Source organism: Callithrix jacchus, chromosome 11 (genome assembly GCF_049354715.1).
Source record: "Callithrix jacchus isolate 240 chromosome 11, calJac240_pri, whole genome shotgun sequence".
NCBI classification, from domain to species: domain Eukaryota; kingdom Metazoa; phylum Chordata; class Mammalia; order Primates; family Cebidae; genus Callithrix; species Callithrix jacchus.
In genome coordinates this window covers 99,369,950-99,393,724 of record NC_133512.1, presented here as the reverse complement: position 1 = coordinate 99,393,724, position 23,775 = coordinate 99,369,950, and the positions used below count along the sequence as shown (strand labels likewise).

At 43.6% G+C, this 23,775-nt stretch overlaps 1 protein-coding gene across 1 annotated transcript in view; it reads left to right on the top strand.

Moving 5' to 3' along the window:
• CNTNAP2 (contactin associated protein 2) overlaps positions 1-23,775 on the top strand; it is a 2,303,447-nt gene that overhangs the window by 2,231,768 nt on the left and 47,904 nt on the right. The window contains exon 23 of the mRNA XM_078343568.1: positions 22,804-23,043. Within this exon, the coding sequence (XP_078199694.1) occupies positions 22,804-23,043 (240 nt within the window). The remainder of the gene's footprint in view (positions 1-22,803; positions 23,044-23,775) is intronic.

The following is a 23,775-nucleotide window of genomic DNA, read 5'->3' as shown; positions in this document are numbered from 1 at the left end:
TTATGATGGGTTTATTGGGATGTAGCCCTATCGTGCTGGAGGAACCTCTGTACATGTGTTTCCTTAGGTAGGGCCTTTGTGGTCACTGTTCCTTCTATCTGGAATGCTTTTTCCTTGGGTAAATATGTGGCTTCCCTTCGTCCGACTCAGAGTTCAAATGTAATCTCAGCAGAATGGCCTTCGCTGCTCCTGCTACCTAGAATAGAATCTCCCCTCTCACTCTATCCCTTCTCCTGCTTTATTTTTTTGGTAAAATATCATTTTGGAGCACGAGGCTTTCTTTAAGGAAAAGACAGACATTTTCCTTATAGGTAAGCTGGTTTTTGAGCCCACCCTAAAATAGTAGCTTTTTTGTATTTCGCTTATTCATTCAGTCAAAAAAATACTACTACTGTCTAGCAGGCTGGGCACCCCCTGAGGTCAGGTGTTCGAGACCAGCCTGCCCAACATGATGAAAGCCCATCTCTACTAAAAATACAGAAGTTAACCTGGCATGGTGGAATGTGCCTATAGTCTCAGCTACTTGGGAGGCTGAGAAAGGAGAATCATTTGAACCTGGGAGGCAGTGGTTGCAGTGAGCCAAGATCACACCATTGCGCTACAGCCTGGATGGAATATATATACACACATGTATATATGTATACATAAATTTGTATACATATACCTTGGCAAGCAGGACTTGCCCTCACTATATGTCTACATAAATATATGTATACATAAATTTGTATACATATATACATGTGTGTATATATATATTTTTATATATGCAAATATATACATCTGTCTAACATAATGTCAGAATATGCAATATTAGATTAAATTATGTAGTCCTTGAAGTTAGAAACTTTCTCTTTTTCACTAATGAATCCTCACCACCTAGCATACAATCGATACTCAATAAATCCTTGTATGGGTGATAATGAGATCCCATAACAAAGCTGATCTGTGTAGACTTTTCTTTCACTCTTGCTATAAAACTAAATACACGATTTTTCCGTGGATTCTTCCCAAGGCCACATGTTGAAAAGAACTTATACAAATGGTAGATAGCATCATGGCTAAAGAAATAGAATCTTTTGAAGACAACTATTTTGCTTTTAAATTGCTCACAAATTGAAGAATGCTGGTAGAGATAACAGATGATTTCCAGGTATGGAAGAGCATCATGCAGTTTGTGATTTCTGATACTTTTGCAGAAGGGCAACCGTGCTGTAGAGTCACCACCTAAGATGGAGGCAAATGACCAAAACAAAAGGCAACTTCAGGCCCTTCTTCAAAAATGCAAATGCAGGGCTACTTTCCAGCTGTCTCCGTAGCATGACAAAACAATATTCCCAGCCAAGCTTCAAGCCACTAAGAAAAACCATCACGTATGTTTGGCAGGGGCCAATGTATCTGTGAGGCTCAGTAGCCCCACAGTACTTCCAGAGACCCAAGGAAATGTTCTAATAACATTTAAAAATCAGAAGAATAAAATGAACTAAGTCAAAGGAAAAATGTTTTAATCTCTACTGTCATTATATTCATCTTTATACCAGCGCAGTCCTAAAATACGACTTCTGATTTTCTTTTTCTAATGGAGGAAGAAAACCTTGAAAGCAAAACTGCCTAGGGCCTGTGAAAGTCATCCTGTGACCCTGATGTTGGGTCTGCTTTGCTTAAAAAAGCATTCTAGACAGATATTCAGCTGGAAATGCTGAAATAGGCTCCTGCCAAAAGAATTAGATCTCTTGTTATCCAGAAAACCATATTTTCCAGGCAGATTCATTTCCCCAAGATGCCTAAGATTTACAAAAACATATTTTAGAGACGAGATTAATGCGATCGCCCCATAAAATATTTTAAGCTCTCATCTGTTCTGAAACAAAGCACGCCACATGACACCAAGAGAAAATGACTGCTTGTACCGAGGAAACGTATTTTCTTCCAGGTGCCACAGCCACTGTAATTTGCACTTCTTGAAGTGGAGATAGAAGCTCCCTCAACACGTACAGACCGTTAAAAGTGGCAAGGTAATGACGGGACTAGAGAACGTGCCCAGCTGGGAAAATAAGCACACAGTGAGCATCGTCAGAGCTGAAAATGAAGGCCCCCTCAAAGGAAACATTTCAGAAAGAGCCCCTCATCTTTTGTTAAAATGAAAATCAACAGCCCTCTGCACTCCGCCTGAGCCACGGAGAAGTCTCTCCACTTAGGTGAATGAGAGAAGGCTGGAGCTTCAGTGCCTGGCTCAGATTAGCTTTGTTCTTCCTTCTCTCTTGTCCTTTGAATAGCTCCAACAGTGCCAGAAGGAGTACTTACCGGTTCACAAGAGGATAAATCTTCAGTTAAAGTGGTTTATCTGAAAGTTGACAGGTGGGGCTAGGGGTTGGTTGTAACTGAGTTAGGTATTAAGTTAATCTGCAAATGCAGGGGGGTTCTGCAGAGCCACAGGCAGTTCTTAACTTTCTAGAAGGAACTCCCAGCAGAAGCTGCCCCTGGTCTCTAGGCAGCTGGATGATGTCTTAACTGGTAGAGTGATGGTTAAGAGCCTGAGTTTTGGAGGCAAATTTCCTGGTTTTATGCACTGGCGCTTCCTAGCTCATGTGATTCTGGGCAAGTTACTTCACTATGGTGAGCGACAGTCTGAATGGGTCCAAAATTGTATTAGGCATAGCGAGTTGCTCAAACATTAATAAGACACTGTTTCAGGCTGGGCGTGGTGGGTCACGTCTGTAAATCCCAGCACTTGGGGGGCCAAGGCGGGCAGATCACAAGATCAGGAATTCGAGACCAGCCTGACCAACATGGTGAAACCCTCTCTCTACTAAAAATACAAAAATTAGCAGGGTGTGATGGCACGCACCTGTAGTCCCAGCTACTCGGGAGGCTGAGGCAGAAGAATCACTTGAACCTGGGAGGCGGAGGTTGCAGTGAGCCAAGATCACACCACTGCACTCCAGGCTGGGGGACAGAGCCAGACTGTATCTCAAAAAAACCCACTATGTTTCAAATGCTAAGTGTACATCTAATACATTGTAATAACGCCAAGAATTTTTAGTTGTTACCATTATATATTTTTTAAATTAACATTGACTTTTTTTTTTGACAGAGTTCCTCTGTTGCCCAGGCCTGAGTGCAGCGCTGTGGTCTTGGCACACTACAACCTCCACCTTCTAGGTTCAAGCCATTCTCATGCCCCAACCTCCCAAGTAGCTGGAATTACAGGTGCACACCACTACACCTGGCTAATTTTTGCATTTTTAGTAGAGACAGGGTTTCGCCATGTTGGCCAGGCTGGTCTCCAACTCCTGGCCTCAAGTGATTCGCCCACCTCAGCCTCCCAGAGTGCTGGGATTACAGACGTAAGCCACGGCACCTGGCCTCTGTTATCATTATTTAGCATTCATTTAGGTTAAGATCTAAGGGGAACCAAGGCCCAATAGCAAACCCACTAATACTCAGGGAATGGGTTTGTGGGAAGTATTGCTGTTCTTTATCATTACTATTACTGCTACGTTCACTATGAGAAAACATTCCGGTTTCAGAAATAACGGTAATCAGGGTCAGCACTGCCAGGAGGAGGCAGAGGGCACACACTGGCCAAGTGCAGGAAATAAGAATAAACAAAAGGTTCCTCTTCAAAGCTTTCCTCCTAGTTCATTACAAATAAATAACAGTTTCTTCAAAGGTGAATTTACTTTAAAGCTTTTGCTAACCATCTTAAAGTGGCTGTTGGTCATAATAAAGAAGTAAGTGCATCCCGTGTTCTTAGTTCCTACACTTTCATCTAGATACCTGCCCTGACATGTCAAACAAGCCCAGGCAAGTCTTAGGTCACAGTTTATTCTCCTTCCTTATTTGGAAATGTTATGGCTTCTCTAAGCGTTCGTTCTTCAAGTTACTTCCTCTTTTTCTTTGTTCTCCTCTGCCTTCACCTCTCTAGAAAATTTCCGAGTTTTTAGCCAATTGGGTCAAGCATAGAATGTGTGGTCCCATTCTGGCCAAGGGAAACTGGACACGGCAGTAGGGCGACTGTGTCAGGTTATGAGAGTTATAAATGTCCCTGCCTCGTTTGTTCAGGTGTGCACTCATGCCAAGATTGCCAGAGTGTTGCCCCCTTCCTGCAGGAAGTAAACTAGCCTTGCTGAGTGATCCATCGTCTCAGTGAGGATTTTTCCCGTTACAAACCCATTTCCAACACCAAGTCCAGCTCGGCATCCTGTGTGTACAGATGTATCTTCCAACTTTTGAGAAGTCCTCGTAAAGGTTTTCACTGATTTGAGCTGTTTTCAACTAAGTCACCAGAATATCCAGAATCTAATTTTAAATGAAGGTTATTATGTCCCTCAGTTTCATAGCCTCTTATTTAAGAGAGATTAGAATTCTGTGAAGGCAAAGCTTTGTTTTAAGTTCCAAGAGATGTAAAGATTTGCTAGGCTGTCTTTAAATCCCATTTGGGAACTCACCATTTGCATAAAAATGGATGACATGAGTCATCCATCTAGTGGCTGCCTCTATGGGACATTAACGTGTCTGTTGGAAGGATGAACTCGGAAGGGAAAGCTGTGGTCAAATGACCTGTCCTTGTCCCACTTCTGAGTACATAAGGCACCCTCTTCCTACCTGATTTGGCCCTCTCAGAAATCCCAGCTCTAGACAGAGGCAGAAGGACATGAAGACGCCCATTTCCAAAGCTCTCCGGCTCCCCAGTGCCTCTGGTTCTACCTCTTTGTGACCTGATGTCTCAGTTGCTGGGTCCCAGATAGGAAGCTCTGGTCTCTGCTTCCTGGAGCCTAAGCCTGAATCCCTCCATGCAGAAGAGAGTCAGAGACAGCACCTGGGACTGAATCCCTGCCCCCCACTTCTGAAGAGTGACCTCAGTCAGGTGACTTAACTCCTCAGGCTCAGTTTCCTACCTGGATAACAAAAGGTCATTCAACCCCATCTTGTGGGTTTTCTGTGGAGATTTAGCCACAGGACTGGCACCCAGAGTAAAATGAGGAAGCCTTCCCCTCTTCCACACAGTGCCACTCAGAATTGGGGACTGAGAACTTGCCTTCTCCGCTGCAAAGCTGGTCCCGCCCGCCCTTTCCTGGTGTTTCCACCTGCACCTACCAGCGGAACAACATCCAGGATTGAACTCAGTAGCCCCTTGGCTTACAGGGTGACTTTCTCCACACCTGCTCTGGCCGACTTGATCTCATATTTACTTTCAGTATAAGATCCAGTTGAACAACCTTCCATCAATGCCTCTCAAAACAAGGCTACACTTTCTCCCCGGTGCCCACCTTTCCAGCACCTGACGGCAGCAACACTGTGCTTCCAGAGTCGTCTTCCCCACCTTCAGCATCCACAGTTCCTTCCACTCTGCTTCACATGACACAGTCTCAAGCATGGTGCCGTCCTTGAAACACACCCCAGTTTATGATTGCTGTCCTACTCACGATGCTCTGTCCTCATCACCTTTCTGGGGTATTCTGACCACCCCAGGGGACAGTCTCAGAGACCACTTCCTAAACTGGAATATAGACTCCATCCTTTTCATGACTCAGCCAGATCTCACTCTTAATTCCTAAATCCCGGGGCTGGGCACGGTGGCTCACACGTGTAATCCCAGCACTTTGGGAGGCTGGGGCAGGAGGATCATGAGGCCAGGAGTTTGAGACCAGCCTGGCCAATATGGTGACACCCCATCTCTACTAAAAATACAAACAAAAATTAGCTGGGCATGGTGGCGCACGCCTGTAGTCCCAGCTACTCAGGAGGCTGAGGCAGGAGAATTCCTTGAACCCAGCAGGTGGAGGCTGCAGTGAGCCGAGATGGTGCCATTGCACTTCAGTCTGGATGACGTAGTGAGATTCTGTTTCAAAAAAAGAAAAAATTCCTAAATCCCGTATAATTAACAAAAATATCAGAGTCCTGAGGGGTTGCTGGAAAACAAAACTGGAAAAAAAAAAATCCAGTTTTGTTCTATCAGCCCCATTGTCCCAACAAAGGAGGGGGAGAGGAGGCTCCATGCAGTTACCAGGTGTGTCATCTACAATTTGGTATTGAAGGTGATCGGCAGGGGTTGGGGGGCACAATGGGATTTCCAACTATAGAAACTGATTGTTTCTGCTAAACTATATTTAGTTGTATCTAGGGAAATCATTACAGCCTCTCAGAGTCCCTTTGGCTCATGATCTCGTCGTCTTGAATGGAGACACCCCTTTCCACTAAATGTCATATGGCACATTCATCAGGTTGCCATTGATGTCTTTATCCAGGTTAATAAAATGATTAAATGTAGGCTTGGAATCACCACTAAAATTCTCCTTGAAGCCAATTTCTACCTATTTATCAAATTCTACCACTGTTCATCTCATGATTAATCTACCTTTAAAATACTCTCGTGCATCACTGAACGACAGGGATACGTTCTGAGAAAAGTGTCATTAAGGAATTTCATCATTATGTGAACACCATCAAGTGCACTGCCACAGGGCCAGATGGTGCAGCCTTCCGCACACCCAGGCTGTATGGCGCAGCCCGTTCCTCCCAGGCTGCAGACCTGTACAGCATGCTACCACACTGAAAACTGTAGGCAGCTGTAACACAATGGTATTTTTTATCTAAACATAGAAAAAGTTTGGTAAAAATGTGATATCAAAGATAAAAACAGGTACCACTATATAGGGCACTTAACAGGAATGAGGCTTGGCAGGACCGAAAGTTGCTGTAGGTGAGTGAGTGAGTGGTAAGGGAATGTGAAGGCCGAGGATGTGATACTACTGTAGTGTTTATAAGTACTGTACACTTTGGCCACATTACATTTATTATTTGTAATTTCCTTTCCTCAATGATAAATTAACCAGCCAGGCGCAGTGGCTCATGCCTGTAATCCCAGCACTTTGGGAGGCCGAAGCGGGTGGATCACTTGAGGTCAGGAGTTCGAGACCACCCTGGCTAAGATGGTGAAACCCCATCTAAAATACAAAAATTAGCTGGGTGTGGTGGCTCATGCCTGTAGTCTCAGCTGCTCGGGAGGCTGAGACAGGAGAATCACTTGAACCCCAGAGGTGGAGGTTGCAGTGAGCCGAGATCACGCCACCACACTTGAACCTGGGCAACAGAGCAAAATTCCATCTCAGAACGAATGAATAAATGAATGCCTTAACCTTAGTGTACTGTACCTTTTCTAACTTTACAGACTTCTTAACTGTTTGACTTCTTTGTTTTTTTTATAACACTTACATTAAAACACAGACACATCATATAGCTGTACAAAAACATTTGTTATAAGATTTTTCTATTTAAAATTTTGTTTTTAACTTTCTTTTTCTTGTTGTTGTTGTTGTTGTTTTGTTTTTTTGTTTTTTGAGACGGAGTTTCGCTCTTGTTACCCAGGCTGGAGTGCAATGGCGCGATCTCGGCTCACCGCAACCTCCGCCTCCTGGGTTCAGGTAATTCTCCTGCCTCAGCCTCCTGAGTAGCTGGGATTACAGGCACGTGCCACCATGCCCAGCTAATTTTTTGTATTTTTAGTAGAGACGGGGTTTCACCATGTTGACCAGGAGGGTCTCGATCTCTTGACCTCGTGATCCACCCACCTCGGCCTCCCAAAGTGCTGGGATTACAGGCTTGAGCCACCGACTTTTTTATTAAAAACTAAGACACAAATACACACATTTGCTTTGGCCTCCAAAGGGTGAGGATCGTCAGCGTTACTGTCTTCTACCTCCACACCTTGTCTTCAGGGGCAACGCACACATGGAACTGTCACCACCTGCGATAACAATGCCTTCTTCCAGAATCCCTCCGAAGGACTTGCCTGAGGCTATTGTACAGTTACCTTTTTCTTAAAAAAAAAATAAGTAGGTCAGGTGCAGTGGCTCACCCCTGTAATCCCAACACTTTGGGAGACTGAAGCAGGTGGATCATTTGAGGTCAGGAGTTCGAGACCAGCCTGGCCAACAAAGTGAAACCCCATCTCTACTAAAAATACAAAAATTACCTGGTCATGGTGGTGGGTGCCTATATTCCCAGCTATTCTGGAGGCTGAGGCACAAAAATCACTTGAACCCTGGAGGTGGATGTTGCAGTGAGCTGAGATGGTGCCACTGCACTCCAGCCTGGGCGACAAAGTGAGAGTCAGTCTCAAAAAAAAAAAGAAAAGAAAAAAAGTGGAAGTATACTCTAAAATATTAATGATAAATGGTAAAAGACATAGTATGGTAAATAGCAGGAATAGAAAATTTTCAGCTCCATTATCATCTCCTGGGACCACTCTCCTACATGTGGTCCATCCTCGACCAAAGCATCATTATGTGGTGCCTACTCAAACGTATTAGAATGAGACCATGCATATTTGTCTTGACCACAAAAATGTCATGGGAAACTGCATAAAGTTCTTTGCTGAAATTTGGATGACCTCTCTGTGTCCTCCTACCGAGGAGGCTATTACCCCAATCTGAAAATAAAGGAACTGGCCTTAGAGGTTCAGCAGTGAGACTAGGTATTGAGAGGAAGAAGCATCCAAAGGCCTCCCACTGGGTCTACGGACTCTGTCCCTTGGTGGCATCCAGGGTGGTTGCAATCGTACAGTTTAAATTTCTGTGATGATCCATTGGAGCTTCAAGTTCAGCCTCAAAGCATTAGGCTCTGTTTTCTGAACATCATTTTATATGGCAAGGTCCCAAGATTCTAATTTGTTCTTGTGTTCATTATGTGACATAGAATGCAGATTAAGGGACCATCCAATACACTTTCCAGAAACAGTTCTCTCCCTCAGTTTCTTTGTGTGCTTGACTGGCTCATGGCCTGGGGGGAACCATCACTTTCAATCCCTTCATATGCATTTCCTGATGTTTGTGCTTTCATGCATTCTTAGTCCTCAAAGGATTTTTTTTCTCTCTCTCTGTTGGGTAAGATAGCTTAGAGGCCTCCTGGGATAGGAATTATAATACAAGTGAAAACAAAGGAGGAAAAATCAAAAATGGCTACATTTATTTTACTGAACCATTCAACTTGACATTATCTGGAAATCCAAAACTTTACGAACATACTTTTCCGAGCCTACACCTTGTTATGCTGCCGGTGAAATGTTTGAGGTCAACACCTTTTACCCTTTTTTCCCGTTGTCTCAAATTCCCCTGCTCCCCAGAGTTAGTTTCAAATGGCCCTCTGCTAGTCTTGGCCGGCATACCTACCAGTGGCTTGGAGATGTTTTCGTAACATTTTCGTGGTCAAGACAAATATATATGGTCTCATTCTAATACATTTGAGTAGTATAGTCAGGACCACATGATGATGCTTTGGTCGAGGACGGACCACAGGTAGGAGCGTGGTCCCAGGAGATTATAATGGAGCTGAAAATTGTATTATTGCCTAGTATTCACCATACTATGCTTTTTATCATTTATCATTATTTTAGAGTATACTTCGACTTTTTTTTTGAGTTTTTTCTCAAAACTTGATAAGTGAAGCTCATTTTTTTTAATGGTGTTGGCTAGAGTTTAATATGGGGTTCAAAAGCCCAAAAAACATTTTAGCAGAAGCGGAGCACACACAGAGAGAAATTATTTTTCTTTACTACAGTTGGTACTTTTGTACACAGGATTCTATTTCTGCTACTACCAAGTTAAAATGCAAAAGTGGAATACATTCCAATGAGTAAGAAGCAGGTCTGTTCATTGCCAGCTTATGGGAAACGGAGGACGCACATTAGGGTTTTGTTTCCCAGCAGCAAATAGCTAGGACACATAGCTTCAGTTTACTGAGATTCAAAGAAGTCAAATCAGACCTAATTACCCATGAAGTAAATCACAGCACCCTGCTCTGTGGTTTGACTGACAGGTACATCCATTATTCTGAAAGTTCTTGTTACTTTCAGTAGAGCTTGTTATTCTCAGCCCTGAAAAAATCACGCCGTGTGACAGGGCATCTGAGGCTGAGGAATGGGGCACCAGCATTTTTCATGCTTTCTATCTGACATCCTACAACTTGAAACATCCAGGAAAGAAATGGAAAATCCACCTATCAGATGTGTGCTCTGACCCATCCCAAATGTCTGGTGGTTGGGAAACATTTAAGGGATCTCTTTTGTATCAATGTTTTTGATACTGTGTAATCGCAACTATATTCGCTTTGTTTTGTTTTGAGATGGAGTCTCACCCTGTTGCCCAGGCTGGAGTGCAATGGCATGATCTCAGCTCACTGCAACCTCTGGCTCCCAGGTTCAAGCAGATCTCCTGCCCCAGCCTCCCAAGTAGCTGGGATTACAGGTGTCCACCAACACACCCGACTCATTTTTTGTATCTTTAGTAGAGACAGCATTTCACTATGTTGGCCAGGCTGGTCTCAAACTCTCGATTAGCCTGCCTTGGCCTCCCAGAGTGCTGGGATTACAGGTATAAGCCACCTTGCCCAGCCATTACAACTATATTTTGAGATTTAACCAGCAATCATAAGTTTTTTTGTTTTCAGTCTAGATTTTAGAAATGTGGGTGACAATTTCAACCTATTTAGTATCTATAAAAACTCAGGAGCTGTGATAAATTGATACAAATAAAAATGTAATACTTTTATCTTTTTGCAAAATAGTATAGTAGGCTGTATGAACACATTTCCTTTTATTGTTGTCTCTGGAAAGAAAAAAATCCAGTTTTGTTTTATCAGTCCTTAGAAAAAAGATTTATGAGTTAAAATGTACCAGAGGCCAGGTGCAGTGGCTCACATCTATAATCCCAGCACTTTGGGAGGCAGAGTGGGTAGGACTGCTTGAAGCCAGTAGTTTCAGACCAGCCTGGGCAACATAATAAGACCCTGTCTCTAAAAAAAAAAAAAAAAAAAAAAAAAAAAAAGCTAGGCATAGCGGTGTGCGCCTGTAGTCCCAGGTCCCTTAGCCTTAGAAGGCTAAGGTAAGAGGATCACTTGAGCCCTGGGGTTCGAGGATACGGTAAGGCCTGTGATCGCATCACTGCACTCTGGCCTGGGTAACAGTGAGACCATCCCTAAAAAGAATTAAAATTCAAAATGTGGCAGTGACAGAAGGAAAAATGATTCTGCTTCTCCCAGCATTCCGCCTCTGCAAATTGAGTTAGTGTGTTTCATAGATCAGACCTGTGTAAATTATACCTGCATATTTTAGTCCTACATATTTCTTTATAAGCAAGAAAAGCATCTAATAAATACGATGAAATTTCATTCATGTCTTTATTTAAGGGATGAATAAAATGTCGTAGTACATAATCATATACATCAATTATGGATACAGATTTAATTCTGGCTGTGCATCTTTGGAAAGGCAGCTGATTGGCAAGACGTTACTCCTCAAAAACTGCAGTCTGTTAGAGCAGAAGCTGACAGGGAACCTGGAGGCCAGCATTTCCATGCCCTGCCTGACGTTTACCATTTGACCATGTTTGAACTAAGGAATGAGGCTCTTTGGTTTTGTTGTTTTTTTGGATGAACGCTTTTGGCTTTTTGTTGTTGTTATGGTTACTTCCCATTGATTTCGTCCTGTAACCATTTAGACTCCCATTCATTCAACTATGGCCAAACGGGACTAGAATGAAAAAACTGAATGATGCAAATTATTGCATACTACCTGATAAATGCAAATTCTACTGCTCTTTCTCCACAAGGCCCGGATGCTCACACTGCGTGACACTGGGAGCTTCAGGTGCTGGCCTAGCAATTCCTGGCCATGTTTTCAAGTGTACATCAGGTGACTACTCGCCTGTTGTACTTCTGTCTGATTTTCTAAGGAGCATTTAAAACTTCATGCAGACAGCAATTTCAAACCCACTTTCCACTTACTCCACAAGATACCGTAGAATCACTGTTCCATGTGTGTGGCCTCTGGAGGGTTTACATAGCAGTGAGTGCTCAGTGTTAAGTCTTGCCTTCCATCGTAGGAGCGAAATTTATCAATTCCTTTGGGTGTCAGTTTTAGAGCAATACAACAATGTTTTGAAAGACAAGTCCTTCTTTTTTCTTTTTTGAGATAAAGTCTTTCTCTGTCTCCCAGGCTGGAGTGCAGTGGCGTGATCTCGGCTCACTGCAACCTCCGCCTCCTGGGTTCAGGTGATTCTCCTGCCTCAGCCTCCCGAGTAACTGGGATTACAGGCACGTGCCACCATGCCCAGTTAAGTTTTTGTATGTTTAGTAGAGATGGAGTTTTACCGTGTTAGTTAGGATGGTCTTAATTTCCTGACCTTTCGATCCACCAGCCTTGGCCTCCCAAAGTGCTGGGATTACAGGCATGAGTCACCATGCCTGGTGACACGTCCATTTTTTTTTTTTTTTTTTTTTGAGACGGAGTTTCACTCTTTTTACCCAGGCTGGAGTGCAACGGTGCAATCTTGGCTCACCACAACCTCCGCCTCCTGGGTCCAAGCAATTCTCCTGCCTCAGCCTCCCGAGTAGCTGGGACTACAGGCGTGCACCACCATGCCCAGCTAATTTTTGTATTTTTTTTTTTTTTTAGTAGAGACTGGGTTTCACCATGTTGACCAGGATGGTCTTGATCTCTTGACCTTGTGATCCACCTGCCTCGGCCTCCCAAAGTGCTGGGATTATAGGCGTGAGCCACCGCACCCAGCCAACAAGTCCATTTTTAATGAGATAGATTTCCAGGTAATGGTACTGCTAGAAATAACATATAATGATCTACTGGTTCTGAATGCACTACTGAACACCTCCCCCTCCTCTTTCCAAGCTATGTTCTGTACCTGTTTATTCCATGAAGCTGAAAAACTAACTTCAACTACAGCTAACTAAGATTGTTCTAATTTCCACAGTACTTGGTCCTATCCCACTCAACCAGACTATGAATGACAGACTATTGAGGAAAGGGCTTCAGTTATAGACAGTCCCTGACTTAGGATGGTTTCTCTTACAAGTTTTCAACTTTACCAGTGTTCAAAGTGATATGCATTCAGTAGAGACCATACTTTCAGTACCCATACAACCATTCTGTTTTTCACTTTCAATACTCTATTATAAAATAGGTGTTGCGTTAGATGATTTTACTGAACTGTAGACTAATGTAAGTGTTCTGAGTACATTTAAGGTAAGCTGGGCTATGCTGTGATGTTCAGTAGGTTATGTGTATTTAACGCCTTTTTGATTTACAATATTTCTACCTGATGATGGGTTTATGGGGACATAACCCCATTATAAGTTGAAAAGCATCTGTATATTCATTCCTACAGTCACTGGTGATTACTTTGTTCAAGGAATTATTTTAGACATTTTAGGGAGTACAAAGAGAAGACACATTTAGTCCTAGTTGTCAAGAAAACTTTAAATCTAGGAAAGGCACAACTGGATTTAAAATGGGCCTCTGGCCCATTTTGGCCCATCTGAAGAGAGAAGGAATACACCTGGTCCAGTTAGGTAGAGCCAGGAGCAGAATCCAGGAGGAAGCCACACCGAGCTGGGGTCTCTGGTGTTCTAGAGTGATGGATAGTGACTGACACCAGGTGTGAGGGGAGAGGATGGATAATACCTGAATGGACCAGCGAGGCTCTTAAGGCAGAACATCCAGGGTCTTAGACAGGCATCAAGCTCCTCTCCAACAGTGTTCCCCAGACGAGTCATTTGAGGACCAAGGTCACAATTTTTGCCATTTCTGATGACATTTTTGCCATTCTAGTAACCTCCTTTACTGTTGTTTACTTATTTTTCTTTAAATGGACTCCCAATTTTTACATAAATAAATTTATGTTAAAAGGTTTATGTTAAAGAGAAATTTTGCAATACTGCCATGAAATGAAATGCCAGTATTGCTTGCTGTCATGGCATGGTGCTAAAAAATGCAATTTAAAAATATAATGAAATTCAGCACTGTTGCCCACCAAAGCATCCAGGTCTGAAGTCTGATCCCTTTTTGTTGAAAAGGGAAAAGAGCAGGTATTGGCAACGTGATAAAGATAGTCCAGCCCCACACTGAGCCAGCCTGAGACTAAGGAATTGAAAGGGAATCAGGGAAGGAATAACTTCCTCACCCTCTGATTGGATGTTATTTAGCTCGCAGTCTGTGATTTACCCCAGTGCCACCTGTGTGACATACTTCACCCCAGAACAGAGGGAAGGAAAGAACGGTGCACAGTGCTTTGGGGCCAATTGTACTGTGGTCTCTGCAGAGTGAAGGTGTGCTGTGTTAGGGCTGGGACCAGGTTTGGCTATCTGTGTTGACCCTGCAGATTCTGCGAAGGTTGATTTCCATACTCCCTAGCACAGTGGGGAGCACACAGTAGATACTTAGTGAAGAGTCTTAAATTAAGTCTCATTGATACCCTAGACTCTTTTTCCTGTTTCATAAAAAGTAGAAAATGAAGCTGACAGTGATTCTTTGTATCTCATAATATCACATCCCCCTCCTAAAAAAGGAATATTGATAGAAAACTAAAAAGTATAAAACCTAACAAAAATCATCTGGTGAATAGATCCCGTGGGATACACAAGAAGAAGATATAGGTACATTTAAATAATCCCAAAGGAAAATAAGAAATCTCTTGACGGGGATGGCAAGACCAGCCTGGCTAAGATGGTGAAACCCCATCTTTACTAAAAATACAAAAAAAAAAAAAATTAGCTGGGTGTGGGGCCCATACCTGTAGTCCCAACTACTCAGGAGGCTGAGGCAGGAGACTTGCTTGAACCCAGGAGGCAGAGATTGCAGTGAGCCTAGATCAGGTAGTGGAACATGAGTGTGGTTCCACCTACTTAGGAGGCTGAGGTGGGAGGATTGCTTGAGCCCAGAAAGTCGAGAGCGAGCCGAGATTGTGCCTTGCACTCCAGCCTGGATGACAGAATGAGACCCTGTCTCATGAATGAATGAATGAATGAATGAATGAATGAATGAATGAATGAATGAATGCCTGTCCAAATAAATAAATGCTTGTCCAATAGCTGAGAAGGAGCTGGAGTTTGTACACAAGACCCCAAGCACAGCTCTGTCCTCCCCATGGAGCTGGCTTTATTCTCCCTGTGTTTCCCACGCAGGTACCCTTTTTTCTTTCATTTCTCACAACACTCTCGCCTGTCACTTGGCGTTCAGCATCTGAACAAGGAGCGGGAGGGCACGCTAATGCATCACAAATGGAGTTGCTGCATTTCCTTAAAAGGACTGTCATGAGCATTTCATGTTAACGTGTTACTCGGAATTGTGTCAGTGTTTTAAGTGGGCTATTTTCTGGAACACATATCGTTATGAATAGAAGATGTTAAAGTACTGATTGCCACTTGAGAATGTAACTTTAAAAGTGATTGTACTGCATTTCTCAAATTTGCATTTTTAAAGCAAGTTTCTCCCACAAATAACACCTTACCCAAGACACCTCCAGGCAGAACGTTCTTACAGTAAATGATATTTTAATATTTGATTTCAACAATTATAGAATAACATAATTTACTTGTAATAAACTCACAAAAGTGATAGCTATACTATTTGTACATGTTCTTAAGAAATATGGAATCTTTTTCCAGACAAGCATTTCTTTTTTTTTTTTTGATGTGATTTTTATATGTTTTTTTTGGTGGGGGGAGAAGGACGGTAGGGAGGAAGGAAGGGATGAAGGAAGGAAGGAAGGGAGGAAGCAGGGAGGGAGGGAGGGAGGGGAAGGAAGGAAATCAAGCAATGAGAGAGACATTGCTGACCTGGATCTAGAGGTTTACAAGTTGATTTCTTATTTTTTTTTTTTGAGAGAAGGAAAGAGAAAAAAAATAAGGAGAGGAAGAAAGAAGAAGAGAAAGAGGGAGAGTAAATGGAAATATTGCTTTATTTTGAAAAAAATTGGGTATTATTAATGGCCAATCAATGTTTCATTTTAACTTATGGGTAGGTGTGATGTGATATTGACAAGAATGTATATTTTGTGTATTTGAAGTGGAGAGCTCTATAAATATTTATTAAGTTTACTTGTTCCGGATCTGAGTTCGAGTCCTTGATATCCTTATTAATTTTCTGTCTCATTGAGTCTAAGTCTTGATGTATCTGGGTGTTATGATCGTTAGCTCTTGTTGTTGCATTGATCCTTTTACCACTGTATCTTTGTTGCTTTAAAATCTATTTTATCTGCTTCGAGATTTGCAACTCCTGCTTTTTATTTATTATTTATTTTTGCTCTCTATTTGGTTGGTAAATCTTTCTCCATCCCTTTGTTTTGAGTCTTTGTGTATCCTTGCATGTGAAACAGGTCTGGATGTAACATGCCATTGGGTTTTGGCTGTGTCTTTTGATTGGGGGATTTAGTCAATTTTAATTTAGGGTTACTGCCATTTGATGTTGACTGGCTGTTTTATCCATTCGTTGGTGTAAATTCTTCTTTCTGTTGGTGCTCTTTACTTTTTGGTGTATTTTTAGAAAGGCTAATACTGGTTGTTTCTTTCTGTGTGTAATGCTTCTTTCAGAAGCTCTTGTAAAGCAGGCCTGGTGGTAATAAAATCTCTGAGTTCTTGCTTGTTCATAAAAGAGTTTATTTTTCCTTCAGTTGTGAAGCTTAGTTTGGCTGGATATGAAATTCTGGGCTGAAGGTTCTGTTCTTGGAGGATGTTGAATATTGGCCCCCACTCTCTTCTGGCTTGTAGAGTTTCTGCCGAGAGATCTGCTGTAAGTCTGATAGGCTTGCCTTTGTGGGTAACCTGACCTCTCTCTCTGGCTGCCCTTAGTATTTTCTCCTTCGTTTCAACCCTGGTGAATCTAACGATTATGTGCCTTGGGGTTGCTCTTCTTGAGGAATATCTTTGTGGTGTTCTCTGTATTACCTGGGGTTGAATGTTGACCTGCTTTGCTAGTTTAGGAAAATTTTCCTGAATAATATCCTGAAGGGTATTTTCCAGCTTGGATTCATTCTCTCCGTCACATTCAGGTACACCTATCAAACGTAAATTTGGTCTTTTCACATAGTCCCACATTTCTTGGAGACTTTGCTCAATCCTTTTTATCCTTTTTTCTCTAATCTTTACTTCATGTTTTATTTCATTAAGTTGGACTTTGACCTCTGATATCCTTTCTTCTGCTTGAACAATTCGAGTGTTTAAACCTGTGCATACTTCTCGGAGTTCCTGTATTGTATTCTTCAGTTCCATTAATTCACTCATACTCCTCTCTAAGTTGTCTATTCTCAATAGGATTTCATCAAACCTTTTTTCAAAGTTCCTAGTTTCTTTACATTGGGCTACAACGTGTTCTTTTAACTCACCGAAGTTTGTTATTATCGATTCCTTGAAGAGTGATTCTGTCATCAGGATGCGCTCATTCTCCATCAAGCCTTGTTCCATTGTTGATGTGGAACTGTGATCATCTTTAGAGGGAGAGGCGTTCTGATTTTGAGTGTTCTCAGCTTTTTTACGCTGGTTTCTTCCCATCATTGTAAATTTATCCTCCTGCCATCTTTGAATTTACCAACTTTCAGATTAGGTCTCTTGAGTGGGTGTCCAGGTTGTTAGTTCCCAGGGCCAGAGCAGCAGCGTTAAAACTGATGGTGCTTTTCTGCCCAGGATTCTCCTGTCTGGCTTCCTTCTTGTGTCCGTAGTAGGCAACTCTGCCTTCCCGGGGCTCCAAACCTCGGTCAGAAGGGGAACCAGTTCCGTTTACTCTGAGCCGAGCGCTGCCGCACCAAGGTGCCGTCACAGCCGCTGCGCCGGGCTCTGGTGTCCTGCTGGGGGCCTTTGGGGGTCCTCCGAACCTGTTTACTCTGCTCCAAGAGCTGCCACGCCGAGGTGCCGCAGAACCGCTGCACCGGCCACGAGAGTCGCCCTGGCCACCCGTGTGTTTCCTCCACTGGGGGATCTTCTGCTCCGTGAGCGACCAGACTTTGTCTGAAAGTGTGGCGTCCTCTAGTTCTCTGCGTCTTCCCTGAGAGCTGCAATCCCGGGATGTTAGCGATCAGCCATCTTGGATCGTTCTCCCCAGACAAGCATTTCTATAACTTTCTGGTGCTTTAAATGATGCTAATGAAGATCTGACATCAGTTTACCACATTTTTGAAAATCAAATTATTGGCTCAGCCTCTAATCAAGCGCAGTCTTAAAGCAATTTTAACAACCATTTACATTTTTTTCTAAAAACCTCACTCTGCCATTGCTATGGGGTCCCTGACTAGAAATATCAAGTCTACATGAATATAAAAAACAACATTAATACAGTCTGTTTTTCGAAGAAATTGAGATTAATGCAAAATATTTGAGTTCTGTTTTTTATATGAAACATAAATATGTATTCACTGGCAAAGGCTTCTCTAAGCCTCTGTTTCCTCATCTATCAGTTGGGGGGCAATCCTATTTAGCTCAGAGGGTTGCCAGGAGACCTAGTAGAATACCAAATAATAAATACTAAGCACAGTGCCTCCCAACATGTACTGTCCTTGGTCTGTGCTCTAATATCGTAGCAGGGTATTAGAGCCGGGACCCGCAACAGGGGTGCCTCAATTACCCAGCTTGCAGCTTTCAACTCTGTTGGAAACAGGTTTATAACAATGGGAAAAATCCACACCGAGACAATGGATCACTCAGCAAGGCTAGTTTACTTCCTACAGGAAGGGTGCAACTTGCCAGCAGTCTTGCCATGAGATCACACCTGAACAAAGGAGACAGGGACATTTATAACTTGCATAACCTGACACAATTGTCTTACTGCTGTGTCCAGTTTCCATTGGCCGGAACAGGACCTCACATTCTATGTTTGACCCGATTGGCTAAAAACTTGGAAATTTCCTGAACAGATAAGGGGAAAGAAGATGGCAAGGAAGAAGAGGAAGCTGGTCAGGAGGAGGTCAGGAGGGTTTCCAAATAAGGAATGGCATGTGCCAGGGTTTGGAGCTTGCCCAGTTCTGGTCAGACATGCCGGAGTGAGTCAAGGTAGCTTGATTTAAGATGTAGCTGCTTTAGAGAATATATATACCTGGTTATATGTTTATGCTAATAGTGGAAAATGGCCATAGAGCAAGACATTGTAGTCTAAGATATAAACTTTGGGCCAAGGCCGGTGGATCACAAGGCCAAGAGATTGAGACCATCCTGGCCAACATGGTGAGACCCCGTCCCTACTAAAAAAATGCAAAAATTAGCTGGGTGTAGTGGTGCATGCCTGTAGTCCCAGCTACTCAGGAGGCTGAGGCAGGAGAATCACTTGAACCCAAGAGGCGGAGGTTGCAGTGAGCCAAGATCATGCCACTGCATTCCAGCCTGGTGACAGAGCAAGACTCTGTCTCAATAAATAAATAAATAAATAAAGATATAAACTTTGAAAAATTTTCCCATCTCTCACAAACTCATGGGAGGAAGTATGGTAGCAAATAAGGCAGGAACTGGAGTGCACGAACAATGGAACCAACCAGCTGCTTCAGCGCTGGCAGGAGCAAACTCCACTCACTTGGACCCACTGTGCTCCACCCCTTGCAGGGAGAAGCACGTGGGTGAGTGGGTGCAGGAGCCAGGGTGAGCACTTTTGGGACCCAGCAGGAGTGAACTCTGTGCCGGCCCTGTGGCAGCATCTAGGGGTGGTGCCTGCAATCCCTGAAGCTCCAGAGAGTGTTCCAGTGCTCTTTTAGCTCTGCTGTCCATGGACGGCCTAAGTGTTAACAGCTCAGTGGTCCCTCTGCCTTTTCAAGTGAGGCGGCTGCCTTCCGCCAGCAAAGACAAAGGGCAGGTTGTGATAGCCTTTGGTATCCACACTAGTGACACCCAAGCTCTCATCTGGCATCCAGGATAAATGAGGTCACACAAACGAATTGAAGGATGGTAAATGTGGGGGACTTATTGCTGATGAAAAAGGCTCTGAGCAGGAAGGGAAGCTGAAAAGGGGATGGAGCGGGAAGGTAATCTTCTCCTGAAGTCCAGCCATCTCCGGCCAGATTCTTCTCTGATGTTGCACCATCAAGCTGTCCCTCTGACGTCAAGCCACTTCTCTCTGATGTCCAAGCTAGTCTCCAATATGCAACTGCTTCTCCTCTCTCTGCCAGCTGAGTATGAGGTTTTTATAGGCACAGGATGGGGCAGGGCAGGGCCAAGGGTGGTTTTGGAAAAGGCAACATTTGAGTGGGAAAACGGATGTAAGTTCTCACTTTGGACTGCTGTTTCTGGCTTGAGGGTGAGGTGGGGACCTGCCCCTTTCTGCCTAGATTTTCTCTGCCACCTTTCTCTATCATTGTATCAGTATTATTCTTATCACATGGCCCTGAGTTGGAACCATCAGGTCCTGCAAACTCCAGAGCATCTGCTGCATCTTGACCCCCTCCAGGGGAATTGGTCCCAGACAAGGGTCTCCGGGAAAGAGGCACATCAACTAAATGTGAAACCCTCTCCAGTTCTGGAAATGCTGGTTCTGCTTTCCAGGGCATCAGAATCCTCCATTTTGTGACCCTGCTGCTTTACAAGAAAGAAACAACAGTTGAAACACTGGGAATTTTCCCCAAGAGTGAGAAGGCACAGAAAGGAGAAAAGCTAAAGAAGAGAATGAAAGAGCCCCAAAGAGAATTGGAAAGTGAGAGCAGGTCATTCACCAGGGCTCATTCCTGCCATCCAGCCCCAGCATCTGGCTGCTCAGCAGACTTTTCTGCCAATGCTCACAGCCACCTAGGCCTGGGCCGGGCACCTCTGCTGGCACCCATGATTTCTCTGCCTGCTCCACCATTGGAACCCCATGCCCCAGGCTCCCTCCCTGGAGGCCATCTCAGAAGGAAACACCAAGGGGAAGACAGCCTTTTAAGAAGTGTGGACCCCATGTTAAATTGAGACCCCTCAGATAGATACAGCTTTGAAGCAATTGATTTTCTATGGTGTCATAGGGAGACCTGCCCTCCCCAAAGTTTAGAAAACTGTCTGGGACCATATGTAATGGAGCTGGAGTCAGAAGTTTTCTACCCAAATCTGTCACAGAGGAGACAAAACTAGCACTGGTTCATGATAGACGGCTTCAATAGAACCGCTTCAGCAAAGGGCCAGCAAGCATATGAAAATGCTAGAGAAGAACAAGGCACTTTATCCATGTCCCCCACGCACCCTGCCTCAGCCCTGGGGCAAAAGAATCTTTGTGTGAGCCCAGGCAGTTGGCAGGGACCTGAGGGGTTAATGCATCACTTGCTCAGAGCAATTGCAACACTGCTGCTAGAATTATCTTTCTCTCTCAGTTCCCATCACAGTCCTCTGCAGCTTAAACATCCTTGAGTTTCCTGTGGACCCACAGGCATCTTCACATGGCATTGAAGTCCCTTCCCAGTCTGGCTCTCAGCTCTGGTCCCCTCAGCCTCCCATAGTTCTGAACCTAATGTTGGAAACAGGTGCTCAGTGCCACAAAGAAAAATCAGCACTGAGACAAAGGATCTCTCAGCAAGGCAATTCCTACTTCCTGCAGGAAGGGTGCCCTCACCAACCATCTTGCCACAGAGAGTACAGCGAACAAAGGAAAAGCAGACATATTTATCCCTTACACATTTGGGGTCGTCCTTACTGCTGCGTCTCCATTGGTTGGAGCCAGACCTCACAATTTAAACTAAAACCCAGTTGGCTAACAACTTAAAACTTTTTTAAACAGGTAAAAGCAATGGAGAAAGAAAGTCCAAATAAGGAAGGGGCATAAGCTGTGAGCTGGGACATGCCTGTGAGCACATCCAGCACAGATATCTTCCTTAAAGTACAAGGACATAGAATGTAGGACGTGCCTGTAAGCATGTCAAACTGCTATATAGGATAGGGCTTAACAAAGAGTAATTAATAAAAAAGCAAGAAGGATTTATTCTTTAACAAGAAAGGAAACTTTGAAGGGGAACTTTTCTACTTCCCACAGTAACAAGCCCCATTACACACTCAGCCTGGCCATCTCTTTCCTTTCATCCTCAAACCCTAGTTCTAATCCTGCGTCTCTCAGAGCACATTGCAGAGCCCCATGCAGACACGCTGCCTGCTTTACCACAGCCTGTGATAATTTCACCAAATACATTTTTTGTGTCTCAGCTCAGAAAGTTAGAGTGGTTAAAAGGCTCTGAGGTCAGTCCACCTGGCCCACTAGCCAAAGTCTCTTCAGTATTTAAGGACTCTTTCAATATTTGTTTCTGCTAGTTTCTAAAACTTGGGACAGAAGGCAAAAAGATATTGATTTCACTGATAAAACAATGTGTGGGTACATTGCAGGTTGGTACTGTGGAAATGCCTCAACCCAGACTCACCTCTGAGCTGAGTTAGTTTCAGATGTTGAGTCTGCAGTTGGCAGGGACAGGGTGAGATTCGTCAGTGCACGTGTGTGTTTGTGATTGGGTTGGGAAAGTTTGCTGACTTCCAAAACCTCCACCAGACACTAGCAGGGATTTCATAAATCCCAGAATTCCAAGGGGATTGGATTTTGCAGAAAGATGTTCACGTACAGGCTACCAGAATTCTTTTCCTTTTCCTTTTCTAAAGGAGTACTGAGAAGAAAATAAGGCAGAGATACAAAACAGAACCGTAGTTTGCTAGGAGGGCAGAGCAGGGCTGCTTGGTTCAATTTGTTGAGAAGATCAGTGAAGCATCAGAAAAGATAAGGAGAAAAATCAGTCAGAACCAAGGCAGTGTTGTGAGTTTCAGCAGCATCTGACTTAGCCAGAAGGTACTTAGAAATGTATTTTGTTTTATCACATATAGTCTTATGTTTACTTTACCATATTCCCTGGCAACACAAGGTTCCTTTAAAGTGAAGTCTGTAGCCTTGTCTTATTGACTCATTAATATTTCATCTAAAACAATATAACATCTTAAACTGAAACCTAAAGGTAAGATTAGGACACAAGCATTCAGACAGGTTTGTTGTACAGCTGGACTATGCTGAGTCGGTTGACATTTTCATTTCTTTTTTTCTTCTAGAAACAGGGAAAATTGACCAAGAGATTCACAAATACAACACCCCGGGATTCACTGGTTGCCTCTCCAGAGTCCAGTTCAACCAGATCGCCCCTCTCAAGGCCGCCTTGAGGCAGACGAACGCCTCAGCTCACGTCCACATCCAGGGCGAGCTGGTAGAGTCCAACTGCGGGGCCTCACCGCTGACCCTCTCCCCCATGTCGTCCGCCACCGACCCCTGGCACCTGGATCACCTGGATTCAGGTAAAGTCTCCAGCAATCTTGGGCAGATTGCTTCGTTTCTTTAAACCTCGGTCTCTTGGGACCATGGAATGGAATTAATATCAGCACCTCACTGTAGTGTCAGTGGAGGATTAAGAAAGGGCAAAGGAATGTGTGAGAAGGGCGTTCTCAGGGCAGCACTTAGCACGTCTGAAATACTTTAGGCCAAAAATAAGTAAGTTGAAGGTGAAGAATGTAGGAACTATTAGCTCCTCATTGAGTTAAATTATGAGTTGCCTAAACATGTCTGTGCCATGACTGTGGGGTGATTTTTATCAATTCGCTTTCTCACTTTTGCCTCATGACCGTCAATGACTTGCGGCCACGTAGTCTGTGTTTTAAGAAGAGATTTACCTAAAGCAATATAGAGATCCATCTCCTGGCTCTGTATTTATATGAATGGTACTGTAGGTTTTGTAGATCCTTAAGAGGTACATTTAAGCTTGCAAAACTCAGTGAATTTAGTCTCACTTCTTTGAGTGGTAAGACACAGTTTGAAAGCATGGGACTCAAATGAAAGGATGTAGCTGTTGGCTGAAAAACTGAATGAAAAGAGTATATACATCTGCCTGGGTGGTAGACAGCCTATTAAGCTGTATCTCAGGAGACAGGTCCTACTCCTAGCTCCACCTAAATTGGCCTTGGACAATTCAGGTGACCTCTCTAAGCTTCTGCTTTTTAGCCCATGAGGTAAAGAAGGGGAGGGGAGCATAG